Source organism: Ruditapes philippinarum, unplaced genomic scaffold (assembly GCF_026571515.1).
Source record: "Ruditapes philippinarum isolate M1 unplaced genomic scaffold, ASM2657151v2 ctg773_1_1_1_1, whole genome shotgun sequence".
In the NCBI taxonomy this organism is placed as follows: Eukaryota; Metazoa; Mollusca; class Bivalvia; order Venerida; family Veneridae; genus Ruditapes; species Ruditapes philippinarum.
The window spans coordinates 175,462-202,284 of record NW_026859995.1 but is presented as its reverse complement, the minus strand read 5'-3'; the positions used below and the strand labels follow the sequence as shown (position 1 = coordinate 202,284).

General features: G+C 31.6%; 2 protein-coding genes across 3 annotated transcripts in view; both read right to left on the bottom strand.

Moving 5' to 3' along the window:
• Window positions 1-26,823, bottom strand: part of LOC132758562 (uncharacterized) — a 223,406-nt gene that overhangs the window by 174,156 nt on the left and 22,427 nt on the right. The window lies entirely within an intron of this gene.
• Window positions 1-26,823, bottom strand: part of LOC132758560 (uncharacterized) — a 34,151-nt gene that overhangs the window by 4,736 nt on the left and 2,592 nt on the right. Inside the window, exons 2-15 of one of the 2 annotated variants that reach the window (XM_060750237.1) lie at window positions 19,080-19,111; window positions 18,595-18,645; window positions 13,737-13,795; window positions 11,616-11,652; window positions 11,260-11,340; window positions 10,145-10,216; window positions 9,541-9,594; window positions 7,978-8,036; window positions 7,326-7,356; window positions 7,077-7,139; window positions 4,042-4,104; window positions 1,694-1,912; window positions 697-936; window positions 79-156 (exon numbers count right to left, since the gene is read on the bottom strand). In XM_060750237.1, coding sequence (XP_060606220.1) covers window positions 79-156; window positions 697-936; window positions 1,694-1,912; window positions 4,042-4,104; window positions 7,077-7,139; window positions 7,326-7,356; window positions 7,978-8,036; window positions 9,541-9,594; window positions 10,145-10,216; window positions 11,260-11,340; window positions 11,616-11,652; window positions 13,737-13,795; window positions 18,595-18,645; window positions 19,080-19,104 — 1,132 coding nt within the window. In that variant the 5' untranslated portion in view covers window positions 19,105-19,111. Of the gene's footprint in view, window positions 1-78; window positions 157-696; window positions 937-1,693; window positions 1,928-4,041; window positions 4,105-7,076; window positions 7,140-7,325; window positions 7,357-7,977; window positions 8,037-9,540; window positions 9,595-10,144; window positions 10,217-11,259; window positions 11,341-11,615; window positions 11,653-13,736; window positions 13,796-18,594; window positions 18,646-19,079; window positions 19,112-26,823 lie in introns of both variants that reach the window. The other variant, XM_060750236.1, reaches the window with a different exon arrangement.

Below are 26,823 nucleotides of genomic sequence, written 5' to 3'. Positions count from 1 at the left end.
GTAAATTCATTAAACAAATAATTAATAATCTTTTGATTCCTTTAAATGTTAATCATTCCTCGTATAGAAAAATCTTACATAGTCTGTTGATCTGTTCATAAATGCCATTGAATAGGCCTCTCACATATGTATCGAGGTTTGTAGGAGGGTTTTGGTCTGAAACATAATATGTCTTTATAAGATGAAATAGAAAAAATATCAATATCTTTTTCGGTTTAAATATTAAGATAATTATGAGACGTACTGATGGTAAGGGTTGTGTAGATTACGATTCCAATTTAACTAATCAAATTAGCAAAATGAAATGGTAATTACTTTGAACGTTTCTTCCGCTCTCATTGCATGCCTATTCTTATCCATGGAACATGTAAGATAATGGATTTAGGGTCGACTGCTTTAAGAATATACTTTGCTCAAATTTGATATTAAAAAATATAGATGATTACTACACACTCTCATTCGTAGTGAAAAAACATATTTTGAATTCACACAAAGAAGATATGTCATGTTCAGTATTATGCACACTGACGTTGCAAATAATATGAATAATTCAAGTATATAGCGTCATCAAAAACATTTTACTCCAGGATGAGCATAGTATACATTCTTAAATTAATAAAATGCCTCGAGTTTTTCAAATGAACATATACTCGTAAATTTTTGAAAAGAAATAACATTGGCTCTTTTCGTACATACTTTTCTTCACAGGAAGAAGCTCTATGTTTGCACCATTGGGTAATACTATGTAGAAATGGTTTCCTGGGACAATAAGCTTTTCTCTGTACGCAAGTACAAATCTTCTTTTTGAAATGCCAGTTGTATGCGCAACTTGTCTGACGAGAAAATCAACATCCTTTGTGTACATCACCCAATTTGTATTGATAATGTGTTGTTGACCATCTAGATCCTCGACAATAATACTTTGATTGGCAAGTTCTAATAAAACAGGAATGAATTGTTTCAACAGCATTACTTTTAATTTATTTATGTTATCAAACTTTTTTTTTATTTCAATGACAAATGAAGTAGCAGACGCAACATGCTATATCTAAGATGGTAAATAGAACGCTACGATTGGCCCGACTGCTGTTTAAAAGCATGAATCGTCAATAACGGAAAAACAGAATTTGACAAGGCCAAGAACCTGTGATTAAAGATTTGCGTCAAAGTAAAGCAACTCTGTATTTGTATATTAATTGATATCCATAAAACTATAACAGGACGTCAATATTTTAAAACACGTTATTTACCATAGTTACAATCAATATTGTCAACCACTTTTTTCAGTGTTTGAGGTTTTGTGAAGTTTCCTGTTAATTATTGATGTGCTGAATTGATCCAATAGTGACATTAATATACATGCATATAATTCAAATTGCAAATGACAAATATGTTTTATCCTAAACTGTTTATTTTTAATGGTTTGCAAATTTTGTATTTACTAGTTTACGAAAAAAATATCAGTGTAAAATTGAAAATACATGTATATATCTCTCGTCATGTACAACAAATGACCGATTCGCCGTTTCAGTGATTGGATTGAAACATTGAGGCGAGCAATTTCGGTCTTTGATTGCATAGATTTTTTTACAATATCATCGTACATATATCAACTGATGTCATTATGTCTTAGTTTATCACACCAGCTTGTACATTTCTGCAAAATAATTACATTTGCTCATTTCTTACATACCTTTATTAGACGGAAGAAGCTTTATTTTTGCACCGTCAGGTATGCACAAATTTTTATTCCCTGGAACAATAAGACTTTCTCCGTACACAAGTACAAACTCTTGTTTTGAAATGCCAGTTGCATCAACAACTTGATTTACGAGATGATCTATATCATTTTCATAAAACAACCTGTGATAGATGATGTGCTGTTTACCATCCAGATCCTCGACGGTAATGCCTTGAAAGCCAAGTTCTAAAAATTGAATCTTGTTTTTTTAATTCTACTCTTCATTAACTCATGTAATCAAACTGAGATTTCTTTCAATGACAAATGAAATAGCAGTATAAACTTGCGATATATAAGATGACCAATAATAACGTTAGGAATGGTTCGACATTTTTATAAAAACACATAGCCGCCACTGACAGAAAAGCAGCGACAAATCATGAACCTGTAATAAAAGACTTGAGTTGGCGCAGACACATTACTTTAAATCGTGTAAATTTGTCTGTAAAACTATTACTAAAGACAATTAAGTAAAAACACAGAAAGTTAAATTAAAGAAATGATTCGTGTAGCTTTGTACTAGAACATCAATACGAGTCCCCCTTTTCTATCAAGTTATTTACCACAATGCAATCAATATTGATCAGTTCTTTATTAAGTGCTTAAAGGTTTTTTGAAAGTCTGTCAAATATTAATGTTGTGAGATGATGCAGTACATTCAAATGACAAAATTTAGTGTATTTTATCTTCAACTGTGCAGCCTGACCACCCCTCAGAATACCGTAACACAGCTCTATCAACTGAGCTTCCCGGCCGCTTACACATTTTCACCCCTTACAAGTGAAAAGATCTAGACCGTGATACTGATTTACAAAAAAAGCACAAACAGGACACATTTCTTTGCATGTTCAACAACAGACCGTATTTGTTGTTTTATTGATTATATTTTAAAACTGTAGCGGACAATATCGTTTTGGATTTCATTGATATTTCATTAAAAACAAAATAGAAAAATATTAAAACATTTTCAACTTCCTTACATTACGCAAACACAGGACCGTATCCATAATGTACTAGTGTTCGATTCAAATCGCCATAACAAACAATCTTAATTTATGTCTTTTTTTATCTATTAAAGCGTTAAGCGTGCGCGACATCCGGTTAACAAATGCAAAACAATTCCATTTTTAAGGAATCAATTCAATATTCTGATGATAACAATCTGGAAAACTTCAATTTAATTCGCGACCTCCCGTTGTGAAGACCCAGCGGTAGCTTCCCGCGTCCCCATCTATCTCAGCCTAGAATCGATAACTTTGTATCTGTTAATCTCTTAAGCTGACATAGAATTCAGTCAAAGATTCACAATAGAGCAAGTGAAAATTAGCTTAATTTGAAATGTTCATTAAGATATTAGGCAGTAAGTAGTATGTTTCCATGTGTGTGCTTTTTTTCTTGGCCTGACCGTGCAAAGTTCTACGGTTCATTTTATAGTGTAAGTACTTTTAAAATTTACAAGGCCTGTATATTTGTTTATCTTTGAGGAAAATCTGATTTTTTATTTTTACTAAATAAACAAAAAACACCTTATTACAAAACGATTATTTGCATATGTTGAGTAGTTTCTTTCTTTGTCTGCTAAAATTAAGATCATTACCAAGATAATATATATTAAACATTTCTGGCGTCTTTCTGTGTGGTTCAATAAGAGAAGTCACTACATAAAATCATATTTTCTGAAACATTTTATGTAACAAATTAGTAAAAGTTTAACTGTTCTCTTTCCTTTATATTTCTTTACATTTGTTTTTATTATTTTCTGTGTTGCTCTCAGCAACTAACGATACTTCTAAACTAGAATATTAAATCTCAAATTATTGAAATAATAAACTGCAAATTTTCACTTTGTTTATGGTTCATAAACATATCTAAGTGGAAACTTAACGAATTAAATAAAAAATTATATGCTTAGTATAATATTTATCAGAAATAAACCGTTTGCTACATTGGACACATATGCTTCATTTTTATACAAGTATCATTAAAAAATCAAACATTTAAAAAAAACAAATGCCTGCTCAAAATTCAAATATATTAATTAATAAATTATGATTCATCAAACGGGAAAATGTCGTTTTGTAAAATATTACAAAGTTTTAATCAAAAGAGATTCTATTATAAATTTCATTCTATGTCCAAGAATATGTTGTTTATCGAAATCAGACAGTAAATTTTACAATAATTATGAATAAAACAATAGTAATAATTTCGACCGACACTTATGCGGTGGCACGCAGAAGTGATTAATGTAAGATGAAAAAACTTATTTTAAATGATTATGAATAATCAAAATTACATACCTCTGTTCCAGTCGTGAAGTATTTGCTTAAATGATTTTCTAATATCCTCCCAGTCCACGATTTCTAAAGCAAAAGTATACTAGCTGATTATTATGTTAAATAAGATGATTTTTGTCATAGTCAGAAATATGATATAATTCGACATACACATGCGTTTCAGTTGCAATGTGATGATTGTAGCCTTGCATTTCCTATGCAAACCCTTTTATTGGCATTCTGCATAAATCATTATGAGATTTGAGTTAAATAAAATTAAGTACAATAATACGAGCATATCTTTTGTAATTTAACTTTCGTAAGAAGTTGTGAAACGATATTTGATTCATGTTGTTTTCAGATGACATATTCACGAAGATAATGTTTACGAACATAATTGCTTTATTTACCTAGAATTTGAATTAAATGATCCTAAACAGTCTAAACATGCTTGTGGTAAACATTTTTGTCTTTCACATAATTCTTAACCGATCTGTGCTATTCTTTTGCGTAAAATGAAACTTAACAAGAGCCGGTTGAACCGGGTGATGCTCCCCGATTAGGTTTTGGACACAGGAAGGTATACCTCTTGTTGTGTCAGAGTTATGCCACAGACAAAAAAGTTCAAAGTGTAAAAACAACCCATTATTGTGCACAACACATTGTCTCAATATTGTGATCATTTTCGTGAAATAGTTGTAAAATTCGACTTTAAACAACGAAGTAATGCGCCGGACATGATTTTGCTGCAAGGTCATGACATGACCATGACCTTCAAGGTAGGGACATAAATGTTGCATGCGGCACGTCGATTCAATATGGTGATCATCTCTGTGAAATAGTTGTTAAATCCGACTTCCAGTAACATAGTTATGGCCCGGACACGCTTTTTGCTGCAAGGTCATGCTGTGACCTTGACCTTCAAGGTGGAGACCCAAATGTTCAGGACCCTGCGTCTCAATATGGTGATCATTTCTGTGAAATATTTTTAAAATCCGACTTCAAATAACAAAGTTATGGACCAGACACGTTTTTGCTACTAGGTCATGCTGTGACCTTGACCTTCAAGTAGCGACCCAAATGTTGCGCGCGACCCATCGTCTCAATATGGTGATCATTTCTGTGAAATATTTTTAAAATCCGACTTCAAATAATGAAGTTATGGACCGGACACGATTTTGCTGCAAGGTCATGCTGTGACCTTGACCTTCAAGGTAGCGACCCAAATGTTGCGTGCGACACATTGTCTCAATATGGTGATCATTTCTGTGAAATATTTTTTTAATCCGACTTCAAATAATGAAGTTATGGACCGGACACGATTTTGCTGCAAGGTCATGCTGTGACCTTGACCTTCAAGGTAGCGACCCAAATGTTGCGCGCGACACGTCGTCTCAATATGGTGATCATTTCTGTGATATAGTTTTAAAATCCGACTTCAAATAACAAAGTTACGGGCCGGACACGAATTCGGGACGCACGTATGTACGTGCGGACGGACGGACTGACGGACGGACGGACGGACGGACAACCCGACGACTATATGCTCCCCCGAAATTTTTCGGGGAGCATAATAAATACCAGTAAATTAAAGGTCGAACATGAAACTCAAGTTTTTACAAATCAAAAATACTTTAACCCTTTCAAAATCCCTTGACTTATGTAAAAGTGCTAGATCGGACACAAAATATACCCTTAAACAGACTATGGTAATTTTTTACCTCTAAGTGTGACCTTGACCTTGGAGGTATGGATGCTGGTGCTGTGCATGACACATTGTCTTATTATAGTAACTATGTGTGCCAAATATTTTCAAAATTCTTTTGACACAAATTATACCCTATAACAGACTATGTTAATCTTTGACCTCCAAGTGTGACCTTGACCTTGGAGGTAGGTGATGGGTTGTTGGGCATGACACATCGTTTCATTATTTTTTTGAACAATTGTGGCAAGTATTTACAAAATCCCTTTAGTATTAAGAAAGTTATGTAACGGACACGACATATACCCTCAAATAGACAATGTTGGCCTTTAATTAGAAAGTACGACACTGACCCTGGAGGTAGGGGTCTGGTCGTTGCGCATGACACATCGTCTTATTATAACCAACATTTGTGCCAGTTTATTTCAAATTTCTTTGATAAATGACAAAGTAATGAACCGGACACGGAAGTGTGACAGACGGACGGACGGACGGACGGACAGACGGAGCCTTTCTCTATATTCCCCTTCTTTCTTCGAAAAGGCTGGGGATAATAACCTTCAAACTTTTTTCTAGCTAAACAAACTTTGACAACCGACGCATTCCAATTAACAATTCTAATTCGACTTTTTGCTCCTGCCCGTATGCGTCAAACCGCTTAACCGGAGCATAGCTTTTCTTTTGCAATTAACTGTCCAAGATGATACACACTACAGATTTGACTTTATTTAGTTATGTTAACATCGGCTATCATTATTAGCGTGTCTTATGTTTTATTATTTCGCTGAAGAGATATGTAGGTCTTTACATCAAGAGCTATATATACAGAATGACTTTAGTTAAATCCTATCCTGTTTTAAACATGTAGTGAATTTGTCAAGATTTGAATTTGGATCCGTCCATTCGTAATCTAAGTTTTTCAGTCTCAAAATATGAAAAATTAGCAACCAATAGATAGAGAATGCATGGTATATGTCGGGATAGAAAAGGTGTATCCGGTGAGCGAGAACATGTATCTATTGGCTTCACTTTTGCAGGGAACCAGATAAGCCTTCTCTATCCCGACATCAACCATGTATTTTATTTATCCTGCTTTTGATCATGTTTTGAGATTATGTACATGGTTTCATTCTAACTTCCCTCCTTTATAACAGCGACTATATTTAGTTTTGTTTTGCTGCTAACTATGTGACGTCATCATATGAAGTAATGACTGGAGATAGTGGCTGATAATGTAGACAGTAGAAGAAGAGGTGTCAGCTTGCCTAACTTATGACCTAATGTCCCAGAAGATCCTAAGTTGAATTTGTGACCCTCATATTAATTTATGTGCAAAACGAAGCGTTGGACTTACCCATTTCAAGCACATCATGTCCCAATGTTTGATATCTTCTAATGATTGCCTCGCTTGCATTACCTAAAAAATATTAATTATATACGCGTATATACAAATAAAATTGACAGTTAAAAAAAACTCAAGAAAGTTAAAATAATCAGCAATCTAATCGGGACAAGATATCATTGGTTTTACAAATTTCATGTCTTACACGTAATAACTCCTCGTGTAAAATTCCGTTATAAAATTATAAAAGGCTGTACTTACAATATGTATCTATCCACTCGTAATGTACTTCCTAAAAGAACAAACTTAAATTTGAAATGAAAAACACATTTATTTCCGTTCATGCTTCACAAAAGCATGATTGACTATTCTGATAATTTAAGTTTAATATATAATTATATATAATTTTTAGGGTAATGATTTGTCAAAAGCATATATATATATTCTTGGCATACGCTCAGAAAGGTATAACATAAGTTCCAAACTTAATTCAAGCATATATAAAAATTCCAAGGTATTTGAGAAAGAAGGGATATGAACAAATATGATTTATAATGTATTTTAGTGTCATTAAATGTTTTGAGGGCCAACTCTATAATGTTGTTTTGCTTTTTGTATGATCAACTACAGTATTCATGTAAATATTTTAACTTTATTCGATAATTGATTGACATATTTTTAAACCTGACATTGTATCTGTTTTGTATAATTAGAAAGGAAAAGCAATAACATAAGATATATGATTAAACTAATAAATTAACTCAAATTCAATATGATTTAAAAAAATAAATGAAATAAACATATTCAATAAATACATACATGTGACTTGTATTCGTTGTTTCATAATGTCTATATAAGAAATTAATACAAAGTTATTTACATTTCACTGAAAAGTTTTGAAAATATATATTACCTCTATATCCTTACACATTTCATGCAAGCAATTTCTGATGGGTTCTGGAATACTTCGCTCTTAAAAAAAAATGTATATTACATTTTCTTACATGTAATTCCAAGCAAAAAGTATGTAACGGATCTCAAATGATAATTGAATTAATTAAAAAAACTGACAAACGAATAAGTTAAAATAAAGAATTACTACCAATTCACTAAATACGAACATGTCAAGAGTTTGCTCTAGATTTGTACTACGTTTGCTAAAAAAATGAACCGGAGGTAAACGTGCATTTGACATTTATATAATTACTTCGACGGGATAAATTCGATTATCAAGTATATCAGAGCATACTTGTGAGAGTCGATTAAACTAAGGTCCATTACTTTTATCCGGATCTTAAAGTTTTAAAGGGTGTGGAATATAAGGATCATACACAGGTTGCCGCTATAGCTCAGAATATCTTGGTCGAGGATAACTGTAAACAGCGATAACGAGTTTTAGCTCAGAGTTACCCGAGAGCTACATATTCCTGTCTGTAACGACAGTGGTGTTTGATTCATGCCCTTGCATATTTTATGTTAATCAAAATTTGGAAATAAATTCCAAAAACACCAACCAAAAAAAAAACAACAACAAACGTTTCGATTTAGTACATTCTTCTTATAAAGGGTATGAATTTACAACTCCATGCATAATGTTGACACTAGCACTTTTATCCCTGGAATTTATACAAGGTGAATAATTTCAAAGGTTTGAATTTTATCATCTTTGTACGTTTATGAATTATGATATTATAGTGACTTCTTACGTTTTCAGTAAAAATAACACTTTTAAATATATGACAATAGCAAACTGAAAAAATATGTGAAGTAAGTATTAAAAAAAAAAAAAAAAGCCAGGTATATAACATTAAAATGTGTTTGCTAGTAGAATTGTACCCGACGATTCTTATAGTGAAGTAGTCTCATCCGTTTACGTCTTTCTGTCAGTCCGGCCGTCTCCCTATTCGTCTGGATGACTGTCTTTCTGTGTTTCACCCAGATGATTTATCTATATTTTTGTCCGTTTGTCTCTATGTCTAACTTTGCACAAATGGTATGACATATTGTGGCCGGTAGTTTAGATAGTTTAGCCTAGTGAGAACATATGACCGTTCGATTTATATTGCCTGACCGTCTTTTGTCAGTTCTTTTTAAATTATGTGAAACAAGCTTTACGATACGTATATCGTTGAGACTAATTGGACCAAAACACCGGGTAAGTCTTTCCTTTTGGGGAAATGTGTAAAAATAATATCATCAGGATTTATTATCAATAACGTGATTGCTTTACTTGAAATAAGCAGCAATGAAAGCCATGTTCTGAATCATATAATAGTAATATTTGACCACGACGATACATCACACGAGGAACTGTCTTCTTATATTATGCTTTTGCTTATATCATTTCCGATGTCATTATTCATATATCATCACTTTAATCTCAAGAGCTCCATGCGACGATGCGTGCCCTTTTTGATGTAAAGTACATTCACTATTATGGTATGCACAAATCTTACATGCATCTAAAAATGCTTACCGTGAGTCCTGAATACTTTAAGCCAAGGCATCGAATTTATCCCAAACCTCAATTCTGTAAGATTCAATACGGAATACCAACTTTGTAAATGAGCAAATGAAAATAGTTTTAATACAATGATTTTGCTTAATTATGTGAATTCTAATAAACAATTTTCCTAAAGGTTACCGATCAAACACAATGTATTTTAATGCTTTTAAAAGCAATCTTAATCTGCTTTTAATAAGGAGGGTCACATAAATAAGGAGGATCGTCAGAAATAATACGGAATATTAGCTAAGTCAATGAACAAATGAAAACTATTTTTTATAATATGATTTTGCTTAATTATGTGCTATTTTTAATAAGTGTATTTGTAATGCGATAAAGAGCAAGCTTAGTCTGCTTTAAATAAGGTGGATAACATCATGAATATTTTAGCATAATGTTGCGTACGTGAAAATTCCGGCAAAAATGTGTTACAAATTAAAGTGGAATATAGATATATTTAGCTAAATATTGCGTACGTGAAAATTTCGGCTAAACATGTTAGAAATTGTGGAATATGGGTATTTATAAAGTCTGTGTACATTTGATATTGAATCTGTCATAAATTAATACATACCATCATATTCAGCATTGTCATACTCCAATAAAAATTGTCGTAATTTTTCTTCTTCTTGTTTCCAATCTATAACTATTAATTTATAAAAAGACTTTGTCTATTGATGATAGGGAATATGTTTTGGCATTAATAAAAGGTAACTCTTTAAGTGATATTTCATACTGGTTATTTAGTAACTTTCTTTGTACTTTTAGTGTAAAAAATATTGCTAAGTATTTTGTTTCACAATGACCCTACCCTGATACCAGCATTCATACTTAAGCTCTGACCATTTCAACATGACCATGTCGGGTTATCCAATTTAGATAAAATAATTGAAAAGACATAATCTTCTTATTCTGCATAAAATTTAACAAAATCATGTTATTGAATTTGATTGGGACTTCTATATATCTGTGATATTTCATTTTTATTTATTTTTTATTCATATGTTATATAGTATATCATTTAAAGTTAATGAAGACTAACCAAGGCGATTATAACAATCTATAAATGTCAAATTGTTCCATCCTTTGCACATCCTTAAAGATATACTATGTTCATATATGAGTTGAAATATTTATTTCGCAAATATGTTGACATCTATGAAATTATGTATAAATATATCTTATTAGAAATTAAGTATATACGATCTATGAATGGGAAGCTGCATTCCCTAATACGGGTCAATTTCAAGTTGGTCATTCTTTCTTGAAATAATTGACATTTTTTATTGATACTTTATATTAGAATTATGCCAACATAGTCATTATAGTATGTAGATTTGAATAATGTTTGTGTGAAGACAAAATATGTTTATTTTATATTGATAAAGAGACTGTAGAGCAGTTATCAATGTTTTCCAATGTCAAATTTGAGCAGAGTATAACTTTAATGCCAAACAATTGTTTAAAATACAATCCTTTTTTATTTCGAGTGAAAGGGATAAATTTGTTTATCATATTGGTTTTAAAATCTGTTTGTGGCATGGATATTTTTTCAGACCTGAAATATGTAATATTTTAAAAACAATGTGTAAGTTTATAAATGGAAATGGTCAATTATTAACATTATTAATAAATACACAATTTAATAATTATCAGAATAAGAGATAATATTTGATAAGTACTACTTACTATCGTATTGGAGTACACACGTTTCAAACTCTTTGTATTTCTTATGTAATACGCCTCCTTTTGAGTCCTCAAACTTCAGATCTGAAACAACAACGAACGCTTTCTTAGTCAAAAGTTTTTTTGTTGTTTTTTTATTTTATATTTTAGGACTGAATAAGATACTTCCATTACAAAGTTTAGTTCATTTAAACTTTAAACTTGCAAATGTTTATCTCATCAGATATAAGATGTTTATATGTTTAACAGTCTCTTGTTTCTATTGATCTAAAAATACAAATAGCAAATACTTTGATGGGAAGCATTTTTTTACTTATTTGTTAATCATGTGAAACAGAAAGAAACACACGTGTACTTACATAATTTCCTATGCAAAAAGCAATCCAGTATCTTTTCCTAAAAGTAGAAAACATAGTCTTTATCCTATGTCCTGCATACTCTTTATTATTTCTACTTACAAGAATACTAGGACAATTAATGACCTAAATATTAATATAATCTTATGTGCTCAAATCACGCTGAAATGACATTGTCTAAAGTACCACCATGAAGTTCTGTAGAATTTTATATATTTTGTGTTTGAAGCGTATATATATCTATATAATTAATTAGTTTTATGTGAACGGAATTTGGACGCAGACAGAATCACCGAGGAGTTTTAAAACAAGTCATGTGACTTGAACAAGCTCAAAGTCATTCATTTTTGACATCTTCCTTAACGTTTCCAAATTCACTGTGACAATTATTGCAAAATCTTTACACACTAAAAGGACCAACGTGAATCAAGTTCAGAAAGCCCTGATTCTTTATAAGGAGAAACGTTTTGTTCCTGCCAAGTGTATTCATTTTGAGGACATTTACATAATAATGAACGAAACAATCAAAATTGGGAAAAACATCTATACCTGTGTCTCTCTTTAACTGTTACGAAGGCTGTTTGTTTAGTGCATACACTTAAGGCTATTTTTGTAATAAGTATACTTATTTTGTATTATTATTACTTTATGACTAAAAGCTATATTTGTACATTTTGACTTATGTAATACTGCATGAACAACATTCTGTCAGTATTGTTCTACACATTATCTCTTAAATCCGTTAAATATCTACTATCTTTGTTATGATGATAATAATTGATAGATACTGTATATCAATAACAGAATACAACTTCAACTTGCTTCTTATCGACGACGTTAAAGTCCACGCCTTTCAGCAAGATGAATAATCAAACAACAACGGACTTGAAGTAATTTTAGTTGCAATACATCAAAAAGTGAAAAAAATGAAAGTTACAGTTATGCGTATTCTAAAGAATCATAATGTTATTATGCATATTTGGATAATTTTCTTGAAATTCTTCGAGGGGACATGAAGTTCCGATACTGATTTCCGTAAGGTCCCCTCCGTCATACTGTCATACCATTTATATGAGCGCTTCATAATAACTTTAATATGATGATATATTTTATTTATAAACTTATTTCGACACCAAACTGTACTGCAGGCTTCTCATGTCAAGCTCACGGAGATTAAATGTATTTTGCCAGGAACGAATGTTATATTTATTGTACACATATTGTTGCTTATATTTCTCATAATCATTTGCCGGATATATGTTAAATGGTGGATATCTGTTCAATTTAAAAAAAAAAAACACACAGTTATCTTCATTAGTGTTTGAGGTATATACTCTTTATGTAGATTTCCCTACTTCATTTCAGAGATCCTTTCATTTTGATCAGTTTCTTTTACATTGGATATTTATGTACATGGTATAATATTGGATAGGATATGTGATTAAGTCTATGTCTGTGTAAAGAGGTTAACAAAATACTTTTATTTATAAAATCTGAATAGATTGCCTGGTGATTTATATACTTGTTACGTAGATGAATTATCAAGGATTCCAGGAATATTTTTTTTCAAAGTGAACGTTACTGAATTTATATAGACTGTTTTACATTTACTCATACGCATTTCACTGTTGATTCATATTTCTATATGAAAGTACTTTGGAAAGATCTTACACAACAATCAAACTTTTGATGTATTAAAAGATTCATCACTTCTCTTGCTAACATTGAACAGTTATAATTATTCATAGTCAAATCTTCTACACATATATTTATATTTATGTACGCTATAACATTCACGTTAAAACCGTCAATGCTTTCTCAAATACACCAATGCAATAGACTAACAAATTATAATGAAATAAGAACGCAATTTAAAAGTAAGTGTATTTACATAAAACATGATTCCCTTTTGATTTGTAAATAATGACAAGCTCTTTGTATGTCACTTTGCAATGCACTTCATTTTTATAAATGTAAAAATTAAGATATCGAATTACAGCTAATTATATGTGCTTTACAGAAGTGCTGTTTTACGCCTTCTCTGTCATAATAATTATTTATGATATTATAATTTACAAAAGCATATGTGAGATGTTAAAAACAAAAAAATTAAATATCAATTACCTCTATCTCATTACAAATTTCGAGAAGGGCATTTTTCTGCTCCAGAGGAATGCTCAAACCTAAAAACAGAATAGTGTCAGATTCATTTCCCGTTTTAATATAATTATGTCGCATTTTCCAATTCGACGTGGTATATTTCAAAGTAAAGAAAATAAAAAGTTTCTTTCATTGAACTGAAATCAATTTATATAGGTGCATAATTCAGGGCTGGGAATCAAAACTGCGTCGTATCCTACAAAATGTAAACAAACGCCGCCATCTTGGAACGAAAAATGTATGTTTTTGTTAATAACTCTCTTTGTTGGAAATGACTGAAAACAAGATATATGTATTAACACGCTACACTTTTTTCCGCTTCGTTCGGTATATGTTGCTTAGACAACTATTTTGTAAAACAAAAGTTATAGCGAACTTGCAACTCGAAGCGGAGAAGAATTTTTATGAAATTGTGTGGATACGACGCAGTTCATATTGCTTTATCTATCGTTTCTCCTTCAAATCAATTAAATACTCGTTTTCAGAGTTCACCATCAACTTCAAAACATAATTTTGCATCATTTACTAAATTTTCATTAAAAAGATATGTTTATTTTCCAAGAAAATAATGTTTTTTACGAAATGATACGACGCAGTTGAAAATAAAATATGATACGACGCAGTTGTATTTTCATTGCAGGATGCATATTGGTTTTAAACTATTTAAATTATGTGCTAGGTATGCTAATAACGTCCAACAACATTTCTTGTTTACAACTTTAGTCAAAAGCAGAGGTCACGCATTGGTTCCATAAAAATGGAAATGTAATACAATTCTATTAAGGCTGCATTTTTCGATCGCATTTAAGTACCTATCATATTAAGCATCTACAAATTCCGAAAAACTGTATCAAATGCAATATACATTGTGCAATAAACACATGATCGCACAACCATATGACAACGAGTTCCAGTGTTGCCTTAGCATGACTCTAAAATTGTTCCCGTGAGTTCGAAATGGATTACTATTTTTGATACAAAATTCAATATTCCAGTGTTACCTCTCCTGAACCCTGTACTAGTATTAATTAGGAATGACCTTTTTTTCTTAAAAAAAGGGAGAAAGAATTACAAATTTTGAAAATGTCTCTTGCTATCGGAAGAGAGCTCTGCGCAAATTGCATGCCTTCCTTTGTTACTTGTAATTAGCAACAATTTCCGTCAAATCCGTAATTACTTATGTCTTTTAAGTGCCGATTTTATTGTATTCATTTTCTTAATAATCGGTGAGAACAGATGAGCTTTATTATTTGAAACTGAACATCAAATTTTTAAAATTATATTATACATGGTTAAGCTACAATATATTTATGCAAGTAGGTTATGCGTTCAGTTTAGTCATTTTATGTTCAGCGCCGAGAACTTTACGTATTGCATTTCTTTATCGCCGTTGGGAAAGGTCTACGGAATGTATTTTTTATATTTGCACTTAAGTATCATTCTTCTCCATCAAAAAACTTTAAAGTCTCAAAATCGAGTTACATATGATACAACTACATATTTTTTTGTAAAGAAGCTGTCCGTTTTGCAAAGGTATTTACGCTGTGCACCGATAAATTTGATACAGATATAGACAGACATGATCTTTCAATAGTATTGAAGAAATGTTCACAATATTGAACAGAAAAGTAAGGTCAGATTATCGCATCGAATTTTCAACAGACTAGAGACATGGCATCTTAACATACCTTCATACTAAAGTGTGATTTTTATTTGATAATGAATTAAAACTTAAACAAAGGTTTTCAGAAAATGACTTTACAGAGGATTACCCCCAGGCCCGGCTTTCACTTACGTTCTCAAACTGAGATAAATCTCAACTTAAGATTGTCTCAATATTGACTGAGATTCTAACTCACCTGAGAAAAATCTCAAGTTAGCTTTCACTAAACTTTTTCTCAACATTTGAGAATTTTCTCAACTGAGACTGTTTTTTCTCAAGACATAAGCGGCTATCTTAATGTGCCTTGTTGATGATCGAGCTTCTATTTTACGAAGTATATCATGTATATAGTTGCTGTTTTGATGTAAGATGAGCAACAGGGAAATATTTGTATATTTATTACATTAAGTAGATCTAGATCTATATTTTCCTGTTTTATTAAAAAAAACAACAACAAAAAATAAACAATAACAAAAACACCAAAAAGCAATTGCAAATGTGTGAAAATTTGAATGCTAATGAAAATAAGTTACCAAGAATGAATGTACAGCAAGAGAAAACAAACAAAATTCAATAAATCATTTTTAGTATGATTATTGTGACGTCATAATTTCATGACGTCATGAATTAGAGCGCATGATGTCACCCACAATAATCAGTCAATATATATTTCTAAATACATGAAAATAATAGAAACTTAATTGCCAAAAAAGTCAAATTATGTTTATTTATCAAAATAACCATGCAGAAAGTAAAAATACCCCTGAGGATAATAATTTAGCTTCACTGAGACATAATCTGAGACAGCCAAACCTTGTCTCAATTTATCTGAGAAAAATCTCAAATCTTTAGTTGAGATTTTTCTCAATATTTTTTAGTGAAAGCCAAACTGAGATAAATCTCAATCTCAATTTCTGATTTGAGAAAAATCTCAGATTTGAGCTGAGATTTTGACTTTGAGAATGTTAGTGAAAGCCGGGCCTGTTTACATTGAAAATTTCTCTGCTAGTCATATCGAAATAAGAAATTTAAATGTTATTCTCTTTATAATTAATTCAAATATTTATAATCTTATAACTTCACGCCCGAAGTTATTTAAAACAGCCGCTAATTTGTAAAGCTGACGTTAACAAATTTTGTTAAAAAACAAATCAGACAGGTGTGTCCGACCATGGGCGAGCTGTTTATGTTTACTGAATTCAAATCACTTGAACTGAACTGCTATGAATTTGAAAACCACAAGGGACTTTTTATTCTTTCGTGTGGAAAACCTATCAAGCTAGTTTCAAAATGTCGGTGGTTCTCTGCAGGTGCAACATTTTGCCTGAAATAATGAACAAAGGCGCACCTGAAGTCCTCGCCCCTAGTAAAGCTAATGTGTATAGTGAAAGTTTGAAAACAAACCACAAAAAAGCAGTCATAACTCAGAACATGCAGAACCACAGTTAACTTAGAGCGTAGCTAGCCAACATGAATTCAAGTTAATAAATTTCTATATTTTTTTGCGAAAAAAAAAATAGGGATAATATTGAGCATAAAGGAAAATATAAGAAATTATTTCAGATATGATGATCAATTAGGTAACATGTTTAACTGAAAAGTAGCTTCCTCAATGTAACTTTTCAAATTAAATGTTATATTGGACATGACACAATGTATTCTAAATAATCAAAAGCAACAGAACATTGCTATACACCGCAAATGATCTGGTTTTTTTTTATCTAGCGCAAGTGATTATTCCATAAAAATAGAAATATTTTGCCAAAATTATCCCTGTTGAAAAGACTGCCAAAACTACAACTGCGTCGTATCATATTTTATTTTCAACTGCGTCGTATCATTTCGTAAAAATCATTATTTTCTTGGAAAATAAACATCTCTTTGTAATGAAATTTTAGTAAATGATGCAAAATTATGTTTCGAAGTTGATTGCGGTTTCTGAAACAAATATATAATTGATTTAAAAGAAAAAACGATAGAAAAAGCAATATGAACTGCGTCGTATCCACACATTTTCATAAAAGATCTGCCCCAATTCGAGATGCAAGTTCGCTATAACTTTTGTTTTACAAAATAGTTGTGCAAGCAACATATACCGAACGAAGCGGAAAAAAGTGTAGCGTGTTAATACATATATCTGGTTTTCAGTAATTTTCAACAAAAAAAAGTTATAAACAAAAACATACGTTTTTCTTTCCAAGATGGCGGCGTTTGTTTACATTTTGTAGGATACGACGCAGTTTTGATTCCCAGCCCTGATAATTGTTTATTTCCTCATTCCACTTCACCTTATGCAAAAATCGCTCGCGAATCTTATGATCCACGTATCCTTCATGCATATATTACAATTTGAAAGACATTTAGAAATACACTGACTAGTATGTATTCAAAACTAGACAAAATACAAATTTTAAGTTGCCTTCCTATATAATATAACTCATCAGTCGTATTCTAAAGAAGATTCGATATTCCATATTATTCCATATTATACAATAGATAATTCATTTAATAAAAAAAAGATATTGACATTTTTAGCTGACGAATATGATGTGATATGTTCTGAAAATATCATAGCCCGAGGCGAGTATTATTATCATATTAAACTGCAAACAAGCCATGTATTGTACTTCTATGAATATGAAAAGTATGTTTTGTCTTTAACATTGATGGGGATTTTTTAAGATACACGTTTGCATGTATTAACACAATAATTGATAATGAAACGAAACAAGTTTTAAGTCCTTTAATTTCAAGTAATGCCCAAGTGCTTTAGTTATTTATATACTTTTTAACTGAACTTGTAGATCTAAATATGCAGCGCTGCATAATATCTAACGAAGATTTTAACTGTTTCAGTAACATTCTATCTATACCTTAAGCGCATATATCATTCCATCTCATCAGTATTCAATTAAATAAACTTTTGCAAACTTGAAAAAAGGGAACAAATTTGGTCGTGATTTAATGTGGTTTTATCACGCTTATACACTCATTTTATAATAACATATAACAATATTTAATGACCAGACAACGTTGAATTTCTTCTTCGAAACACACATAAATAACTGCAAAGGGCTTATACATACACAATAAATATATATACTTTAGAATTCATAATTTTTTTGCAGCCTTTTATAAAGTAAAATACGCCATAGTTACCATCGTCTCCAAGTTTCGTTCTCAATGTGTCGACACATAATTCAGGATCATCTAGAAAAAAAAGTTTACGTCTTTTATTTTATCCTTTTGTTTTATCTTAAAAGATGTTCGTGAAAAAATGTCCGATTTGTTATATTTGAATTATCACAAGACAATGCTTGTCTCTCTGTGTCTTTATTTCAACTGCCAATACATTTTGTTTGATGAATCGTCAATGAATTAAATCACTTGAAATTTCTTGACTGATTTATTTGCTTAATCAATCAAAAAATTATTTTAAAACGTTGCGGAATTTTAATATATTGGGGAAAATATATTTTATATACACCAGTACTCTAGTCATAAAGGTACACTTTTGTTCGTTACCCTTGTAGGGTTCAAACAAACTACAGACTTTATCTAGCGTCGTTATGGAGGGAGTTTCTAAAAAAAGCTTTTTGTTAGCCTTTACAAATCCTATAAATTGCATTTTATTGCTTACTTACCACAACACTGGCACAAGAAACACATGATTAGTCTGAAATAAAAAAGCACGTTTGTATTAGAATTAAATGGAAACATTTAAAGACACAAAACATTTTTTTACAAAGTCGAGATTGGGTTAATATTTACTGGGAAATAAAAGAAATGCATAATTATTTAGATGTTTAAGCTTTACTGTTACAGTATCAGTTTTATTCACTTAGTATTTTATTGCGAATTTCAAATGTGAAAACCTAGAGGGTGTATTATATAATCCAGCCCGTTTGGTTCGTTTCTTCCAAGGACTTTGGTCAGTAGGGATTTTCAATACTCTGACCTTTTATTGAATAACAATAGATTTCACCACACACATTGGCATGCGTTTATGTTTGTGAACAAATACCTTATGTTGTGCTGAAATTCTTTATGGTAATTCACTAATGTGATACTTTGAAATAAAGATATCAGGGTAACATTCATGCATTGGTGTCATTCGAGATTATGTGTGAAAGCTACAGATCGGACGTCCCAACTATGTGCATTATCGCTACAGCTCAAACAAAAATAAAATAGTAGAAGCATTTGGTCCATATCTCTTGTAAAGCATGGGCAATATTCAAAACACAATTTTACTATTTTACTAGTTTCCTTTGTACTTCATTCTGTTTCTATTAAATTATTACTGTTTATATACATTTTCGCATCATGTATGATGCAATCAGAAAAGAAAAAGAGTCTGAACTCAGAATTAATATTTTGTTACTTTACTCGCATTGACATAAGTCAAAAGTACTATCGCTTTGGAAAAAGTATTTGGAAATTATATTTCTGCTTATTATCGTTTAAACAGTTCTTAGAATATAAGTGTCAACCATATACATGTATATCGGTTATGTGTATATGTACCTGCATAACATTATTTTCTTGACTGCATTGTCAATAAAAATGCAAAAGTCGAGACTTTTTATGCCCGATTTTAAACATGTATGTCCTATGAATAAAATTAAAATTACAGTTGCGCTGACGTGCGTAGTATCGTTTTGAATTAAGAAATATATGCTGCGTTGTTGAAAATTATCATACTACAAAGTGTTTATCATCTAACATAAGTGACGTGGCTTTGCCAGTAAAGAATTATATAAAGTCAGTCTGTTTATTTGTTTTAAATGCCTGAATGATGAAATTCTGATTACATTTTACATTCGATACGAAAGCATTTCCAAAATGTTGTGGCGTTAAATTTAGTAAGATATTTTGATATCTTCTTAAGAAAAGCCATGTATGAACCTCAATACGTTTAAAGTCTCACACGTCATATCCATTTTAAAGTTTGTTGCTCGGGAGACATTTTGATTTAAATATCCCCAGACTGCGTTCAAAATATAAAATGCTCTTAACGTCTTTTATTGTAAGTGGAAGACTTTTGGTAAACATTGCTAAATTAATGTTAAGATAGACGCTCTTAATAACAAATATTAATAGATAGAGAAAAATAAATGAGTCGGTCCTTAAACGAGCTATCATCCCCATTATTACCTACTTATACGACATGTTAAAATATCATAAGATTGATGTTAAAATATATGAGACTGATGGCAGTAATCTATGTGAAGTAAATCATACACGGATAGTATAAAGTTTAACACGACTTGAACAAATTTTATCCAATATTCTTCCAACGCATACGTTAGACCTGGTATCCCAATATTTTACATTGATATATTTATAGAAACGTGATAAACCTTTAAACCTACTACATTAAATACAGCTTTGAATTCAAAATGAAAAGCATAAGCTATCCATAGAAAGCTTGGGCACGATCCTGCAGCAGGGCTTGAATAATCATATCAATAGATATCAAAGTCATCGGCACAGTATCATGAGAAACAAAGAAAAATAAAAAGAAAGAAGAAAGAAAGAAGAAAGAAAGAACGAAATAAAAGAAAAAACAGACGAATACCAATTACTATACTTAAAGATACAAAGGGAGTGTTATTTAAAAAATTACATAAATTGTTTGAACAAACATAATCATTCAACTCATTTTTCATTGTATCTGCCTATTACAATACGGATAAAAGTGGTTTCCGACTGCGACATGGTTCATCAAATAATTTTGGTATCGACCTCATCTTTGTGTATTGCTTTTGTACGGATCGAATTGCCTATATTGTCAAGTGTAATCTGTCCGCTAACCATTGCACAATTGTACAATTATTAAATACAAAAATGAATTCATCTCTTCAAAAATACTCTAATAATAATCATGAAGGATTACCTTGAGTAATAATTTGTATTTAGACAATTGATTGAACTTAACTCGAACTGGTAAATCTCATATGTCGGCTAAAAGGTTCACATTTTAGTTAAGAAAAGATCTTAACTGTAATGTTCGAGAACACTTTTCAATACTTGATTCGTTTGTCTTTCATAAAACGTTTAAAAGCCAATGTAAAGGAGAAGTTTTGATGAGCCGCTATGGAGGGGAAAAACAGCGTAAAACCAACCAGTCTATTAATCAATTAATATTCAACATAGTTATGCTACCTTACGATGGCCTAGATATCATTTCTGTTGGCTTTTTGTACCCTTTTTAAAGTAGGTTAAAAAACAAATCATGAAAAAGTTGAGATAGATGAGTTAAATTTTACCTGATATATTATCTCGAAGTTTCTTGTATAATTCTACAACAGTATAAAAAACTTGAAAAATCACCTAAACTAATTTTCCAAATATAATTTGCATGGATGTTTTTATAAGTACAGTATTGATTATCATTAAACTGCTAAAATAAAAATACGGGCTACCAATCTTTGAATTTGGAACAGTCCAGTTGTATTTCAGTATCAAACTCAAAACAAATTAGCTAAACCAGTATATAACATTTTGTATTGCTTTTTAAAATTTATAGTCTAGATATATAAATGAACTTGTTCCAACAGTTAACGGGCCAAAACAATGTTAACACTATTTGGTGAAAAGGGCATTTTAATATGATCATTGCTGGCATTTAACAATAATGAACAATTAAAACAATCGGGATTGGCGAAATTCTTATGACTGGTATGCCCGCTTTTGTCTCATGTATTGTCCTCCTGTCAATATTCATATTTCTTAAGGTTGAGAGCTTGACTTAGATTGTTATCAATCTTGTATTGACGTTCGGTCTATTTCTAAATTTAAAAACAACAAATAACAAATCAAACAAACCAAAAAATCCCCTTTCATAAACTAAAGATAAAAAAGATCCACATTACTTCTACATTTATTATTTTACCTAATCCGTAACGCGTCATTGTTACTTTATAAAAGAAATGTCAATTAAGAATATTGCGGCAAACAATAGTCCTTACAATACGAAACATTAACCAGATCAGTTTACCAATACGTTATAATTATCGTTGTATTACAAATCAGAACAAGATGAAATCACAATTTAACCCATTACAATTGCATAAGTTATGTCTACCAAAACATTTTGTAGGGCAGCACGTAAATGAAAAAAAAATGGTTATAAACAGGTGTACATGTAACTGAGTCCGGGGCATATTTATCTTGATAACTTATAGCTAAATGAGATTTCAGAAACAATACTTTTGTAGATGTCGAATCATCGTTCATTTCTTATACCCTTCACTAAACAAACAATTTATAATGAAAACCCATGGTCGTTCACTGACGCTTGAGATGAGAAAATTATATGATACAGAATAACATATCTACTAAGCGTTGCTTAGTTTGTTCAAATATATGAGTTTTCTGTCTTCTGCTTCGAATGATTGATGACCTCTGAACTCAAAGTTAAACTTTCTTATAATATTAGACATTTGCGACATTATGTCGGGGACGATTATCGAAGAACAGTTACGCTAAAATTGAGGGGCCATCTCAATACATGTTATGAACACTTGAAATAAAACCAGGATATTTTACTGTGTACTTTCCTAACATCTTAATTTTCATTTAAGTATCTACAAGACGAACTGATGCCAAGTTCCCAAAGTAAATTCGTAACTTTTCTCTCATAAGCTAAGCCGTTGGTCGTTTGCGTTGACGGTTGTTTTGTCAAGTGCGCTGACATGCATTAAAAGTTACGTCCTTTAATGATGATAAAACGATTGGCAGCTTGATGTCTTGAATACGACCTCGATTGGACAGGTCACGTGGGACTGGACCGGATTCGAGTTGTCTCGGGACTAGGCGGGAGCGACGCAGCTGGTCAGCTGTCCGTGTTGGCCCCCATTTAAACATCTGTTAAGATTTATAGGAGCTTATGTAACGTTTTGGCAGTTTTTATAGTAAGCTAGTTTTGAATAGAGGTTGTGATTTACTGAAATGATTTTAGTGTTAAATATCTATTATGTTATTTGTTTATATTGCGACAATATATTTTAGTTTACGGTACTTTACAATATACGTTTGGTATACGTATTTTCAATGAACGTTTTATATCATATAACATAATAATCGTCTCAGTGATAATGATCATTCTAATCAGCCAATGAAAATAAAGTCATGCTTGAGCGATCATCTAAGCAGGTATAAATACGGCGATTAAAGCAAAATTTATCAGTCTGCAGAGGAATCCACCGGGACCAGGTCATTCTATGTAACAGAAGCCCAGCTTCATACATAGAGGGATATCTAATTGAAGCCTAGCTTCATAGGTATAAAATAATAATTGGCCAAAGTAAGTATTTCCAACTGAAGCCTCGCTTCATGGATATAATGTCGTTATAGTTTAGTTGTGAAATTGTATTACACTCTGGGTACTTATAGATCTCCACATTTTCTGAAAACCTCGCTATCAGGGAATTGGTAACATATAGGTATTAAAAATCCAGAGGTAGATTTAAAACGAATTAGATTTGTATAGTTGGAACTTTGTTATAGATCCCTACCAGCAGCTTATCTTCCTGTGTAATAGAAGCCTCGCTTCATAGATAGGGAGGTAGTTGCTGGACTATAGGAAATTATCGGGTTGCAGCGTGATATCTATAGCGTTTGAATTATTTCATAGTGTTATTTTGTAAATTGTATATAAATATTGTATATTGTATTTACTGTATTGTGACTTTTGATAATTCAATAGTGTATTTTGGAGTATTAATTCAAGCTGATTTTTTATGATATATGATAATTTCATAATCATTTGTATCTGATCAAACGGCAGGTAGCCAAAAAAAAAATTTATTATATATTCGTTGTACATCCGCTCGGTACACGTTACCCTTAATCTAGCAATGACTGCTGCATGTGAGCCGCTTAAACTTGCCCTTTCCATAGGAACTACCTAACTGTTGTTTGGCACTAAATCCTTAACCCAAAAGACGTTTTCAAGACGCTGTCCGGCCTAAAGTGCTGGCAATAAATTTGAAAATATTGAAAACTGAAATAGAAATGGAGTGAATTACTATATCGGAGTTTAACGCGATATTTATACATCAAAACAGCAGGTGTCAAGTGCTGTGTAGTAGCCGTAAAAAAGGTGTCCCGTACTTCACTTCAGCGTTGCTACATTTATCTGGTCCTTTGCGATAATTGAGTCTAGTACTTTTAAGTGTTGAGAGTTGATTTGCGCTTAAGCCGGTGCTAGAGGGCATGAGGGTTGTTGAACTTTCTATTATCCATCTTGTACAGAACCAATAACCGAGTCTGCAAATTTCTTTTGCTGTTTTTAATGCTTCTGAGGGATCACTTTTTTCAAGATATTTCAACACTTTTTTTCAGTCATATACTGACAGTCCGTCTATTTTAGGATCTGAACAGGTTCTCTTACAAGTGCACGATCTTATTTCCCACATGAAACAGACCTGAGTTATTGCTTGCCTTCGATATATGAAACATTATTCACTGATTGTTTTAATGCTGAGCGCCAAGCCAGGAGCTGTCAGTACCATTTTTCATGTTTTTGGTATCACGTGGCTTATAACCTTTTTCAGTCGAAAAAGACGGTTTAGCCTTATAAAAGCAGTAGTAAAAATACATCAGCATAATCCTACAGCATAATGCGTCAGACAGATAGGCATTAGAGAATTTTATTGCTATTTACCAAGGGTTTGAAAGATATTTTTATATTTATGATGTAAATACTTATGTAGTTTTATCGTTTTTTCTTTATCATGCTTACTTGATATCTGGTTCATTTATTTCGGATAATCCCAACACGATACTTACTGAAGTGGCAGAAATGTTTTCAAATGCACACATAGATACATGTTCTTCGAGTTACGTTATGAGACACCCGAAACACTTATTCTTATTCTTTAAATAAAACATTCCAAAAGGCACTGAACACTATCGTTCAGAACTTTGCTTTGACAACGATCTTATCCGACTTCTATGATATCATTTTTATTTGAAAAAGGTATACGTGTATCGTCAGTGAAAGACGGGATCCGGGCTTTAATTCGAAGCTTGTATTTGAAACTAAAAGATACAATGTACATAAAATTGTTTACTGAGACGATTTTCTTATTAAACAAATGCGAGTTTATATGGTGGTCAGGGCTATTGATGAAGTAGAGCCACAGGAATAATTTTATTCAGGACAAAGACAATATCACGTAATACAATCACAAATTATCGTTGACAATGCTGGTGTTATCCGTTTATTATAAAATGTTAGATTATTTTTTGAGTATCCCTTTATATAACTTGTCCTCGATCCTCAATCCCCGTTCCTCATTATAAGCCGCAACTGTCTATTATGAAGATGCCTGCATCTAATCATTCCGAATGCTTTGGATTTCTATGTCAGGTTGAATATCGTCAGGTCTTGGTGAGTTTAAAAAGGAAGAATTATTAGGCTTAGTTTTTCAGACACATCAATGTTTTAACAGCTGCGCAATAGACCAAATTTATGTTCTTGATTAGATATAATTAAATCACAACATGCATTACAAAAGGCGGCAAATGGTCTTATTATAGCTAACTTACTCCAATAGTCATGCAATCATGTATTGTAGCCATGTATGAATTAACATGTTTTTAGAAGACGCATGTTTAGACATTTTAATAAGACTTTAGGTCAAAGTTATTTCTCCTTTTTTGTTAAATAATCAAAATTTCAATTAAAAGAATTAATGTTTAAATTATATTGAAAAATCTGTATGATTTGTATTTAACTCGTTTACAGTTGGACGAAACGTTTTTAAATTAAGCTTTTGATTCCAATTAAAAGGGCATTGTGATAGGTGATATATCAACCTAATAAAACTGTCATAATTTTCATCTGTTACCTTCAAGTTGTTAACGGGCCATTGAAGGTGATTTCCCTGTTGCTACGGCCATTGAAATTTATGCACTTATGTTCGTTTGTTTATGATTTTCTTTCTTAAACTTACTTTACTAGTTTTCAATAGTCGGGGAATTTAATTTCTGCTGTCTGCTATTAAGTTTGTTGCTAGGAATGAGGTTTGATGTACCAACGACAAGTTTAAACTCTCCAGTTGTGCTACAGCTATTGATCGTTCAGTCAGTTCACCATATAGTCTCTTCGTCGGAAAACGTATTTTTGCTATTTGTTACATTTTGGTGTTTTCCTATATGTTTGTTTCTTTTATTAATGTTCAATACACTTCCACGTGGAAGGTTTAGCTTAACTTTGGTAGGCGATAATGTTAGGCGGGTAATTTGGCGTAGGTTGGAAAAGTATTTACTAAGTGTGAGTAAATGTTTACGTTCTTATCTCATTATTGACCTTGTAAATGTTTGACATTTTAAGATGAAATCTTCAATTACCAAACGTCTAATTCTTCCCCTAAT